Genomic DNA, 1,630 nt, shown 5'->3' with positions numbered 1-1,630 from the left:
AGCAGCAACAGCAGCAGCAGCAGCAGCAGCAAAGCCTTATGTTGGGACACCTCTTAAGGACTGGGAGTCTTTCCCGTGGCCGCGGTATCTTGAGGGGCTTCGTCTAGGCGAACAAGTGAGCTGCTGCTGCTGCTGCTGCTGTTGCTGCTGCTGCTGCTGCTGCTGTTGCTGCTTCTGATGCTGCTGTTGCTGCTGGATCACCACACCGGTTCTTAAAATTTTGCTTCTTCATGAGCTTGAGGGTTTAGGGTTTTCAACCTCAAACCGAGGGTTTAGGGTTTAGGGTTTAGGGTTTATGTGCAGATGGAGTCGCTGCGTTACGGGCGCGAGGTGGTTGAGAAAGAAATGCCGGCACTCGCTAAAGCCCTCAAAGACTTGGGTAAGAAGAACGTGGGGTTTAGGGTTTAGGGTTTAGGGTTTAGGGTTTAGGGTTTAGGGTTTAGGGTTTAGGGTTTAGGGTTTATGTGCGGTTTGTTTGCCGCTGTTAGTCTCTTTTTGTCTCTCTTTCTGTCTCTTCTTTTTATTACTTGTCTCTCCTCATCCTTTTTCATTCTCTTCAATCCGTTTGTTTGTTCGCTGCTGCTGCTGCTGCTGCTACCACTACCATTCCTGCTGCTGCTGCTGCTACTGCTGCTGCTACCGCTCCCACTCCCCCCCTTGCTCTTCCCCCTCATTCCCCTCCTACTACTAATACTGTTGCTGCTGCTGCTGCTGCTGCTGCTGCTGCTGCTGTTGCTGCGCAGACTTTGATTGGAGACAGGGAGCAACAACAGCAGCACGTGTGCAGCGAGAAGCCGAGGAGTTTGAGTTGCTGCTGCTGTCTCTTCCTGTTTATTTGGTGTGTACTGTCTCCTTTTTTGTGTATTTGTTTTATTTGTTTATTTTGTCTGTTGCTGTCTCTTCTTACTCCTTTATACTCTTTTATATTGAGGAGACAGCTTCAGGAGACTCTCCGATACAAATCCTAAACCCTAAACCCTAAACCCTAAGCAGAAGAAAGAGTTATAGGCCACGGAGTTCAGGGTTTAGGGTTTAGGGTTTACGGTTTAGGGTTTAGGGTTTATTATTGAGGGTGTGGGATGTATGGCTCGTAGTCGAGGGTTTAGGGTTAATGGTTTAGGGTTTAGGGTTTAGGGTTTAGGGTTTGTGCTGCAGGCATCTCGGCCTTCTTTTGGGTCTTCTTTTCGGGGTCCCCCCTCTCACTTTGTGGTGTCTGCAGCAGCAGCAGCAGCAGCAGCAGCAGCAGCAGAGGAGACACCTGGAGTTGGGGTGTATCCGCAGGTGACGGTGGGTTTTCGTCTTGGGGCTGCATGCAGCGCAGCAAGACAGAAAGGAAGATATTTATATTTACCTGGGGCTCTTAAGAGATTAGAGACAGAAGGCAGGCTGCCGCTGCATGCAATACCTGCGCTGCAACGATCAAGAGCATCTCTAGAAGACCTCAAACACTTGCTGCAACAGCAGCAGCAGCAGCAGCAGCAGCAAGAGCAGGAACTGCTGCAGCAACCAGTACAAGAGGCGCTGCCGGGAGAGGCTAAACAGCTGCAGCAGCAGCAGCAGCAGCAGCAACTGCCGCCAGACATTCTGAGCCTTCAGAGAAGTCTAAGAGGGGAAGAAGAGGACAGCAACC

The 1,630-nt window shown here is 50.7% G+C and overlaps 1 protein-coding gene across 1 annotated transcript in view; it reads left to right on the top strand.

Annotated features, from left to right (window-relative positions):
• EAH_00015450 (hypothetical protein, conserved) overlaps window positions 1-1,630 on the top strand; it is a gene marked incomplete at both ends in the record, with an annotated part of 7,273 nt that overhangs the window by 2,968 nt on the left and 2,675 nt on the right. Inside the window, 4 exons of the mRNA XM_013394088.1 lie at window positions 6-115; window positions 304-379; window positions 744-838; window positions 1,156-1,630. The exon at window positions 1,156-1,630 is cut by the window's right edge and continues 263 nt beyond it. Coding sequence (XP_013249542.1) covers window positions 6-115; window positions 304-379; window positions 744-838; window positions 1,156-1,630 — 756 coding nt within the window. The remainder of the gene's footprint in view (window positions 1-5; window positions 116-303; window positions 380-743; window positions 839-1,155) is intronic.

The sequence above is a fragment of the Eimeria acervulina genome, genomic scaffold (assembly GCF_000499425.1).
Source record: "Eimeria acervulina Houghton genomic scaffold, Eah_scaff93, whole genome shotgun sequence".
NCBI lineage: Eukaryota > Apicomplexa > Conoidasida > Eucoccidiorida > Eimeriidae > Eimeria > Eimeria acervulina.
Note: the sequence above shows the minus strand (reverse complement) of the source record. Positions and strands in the feature narration are given on the sequence as shown.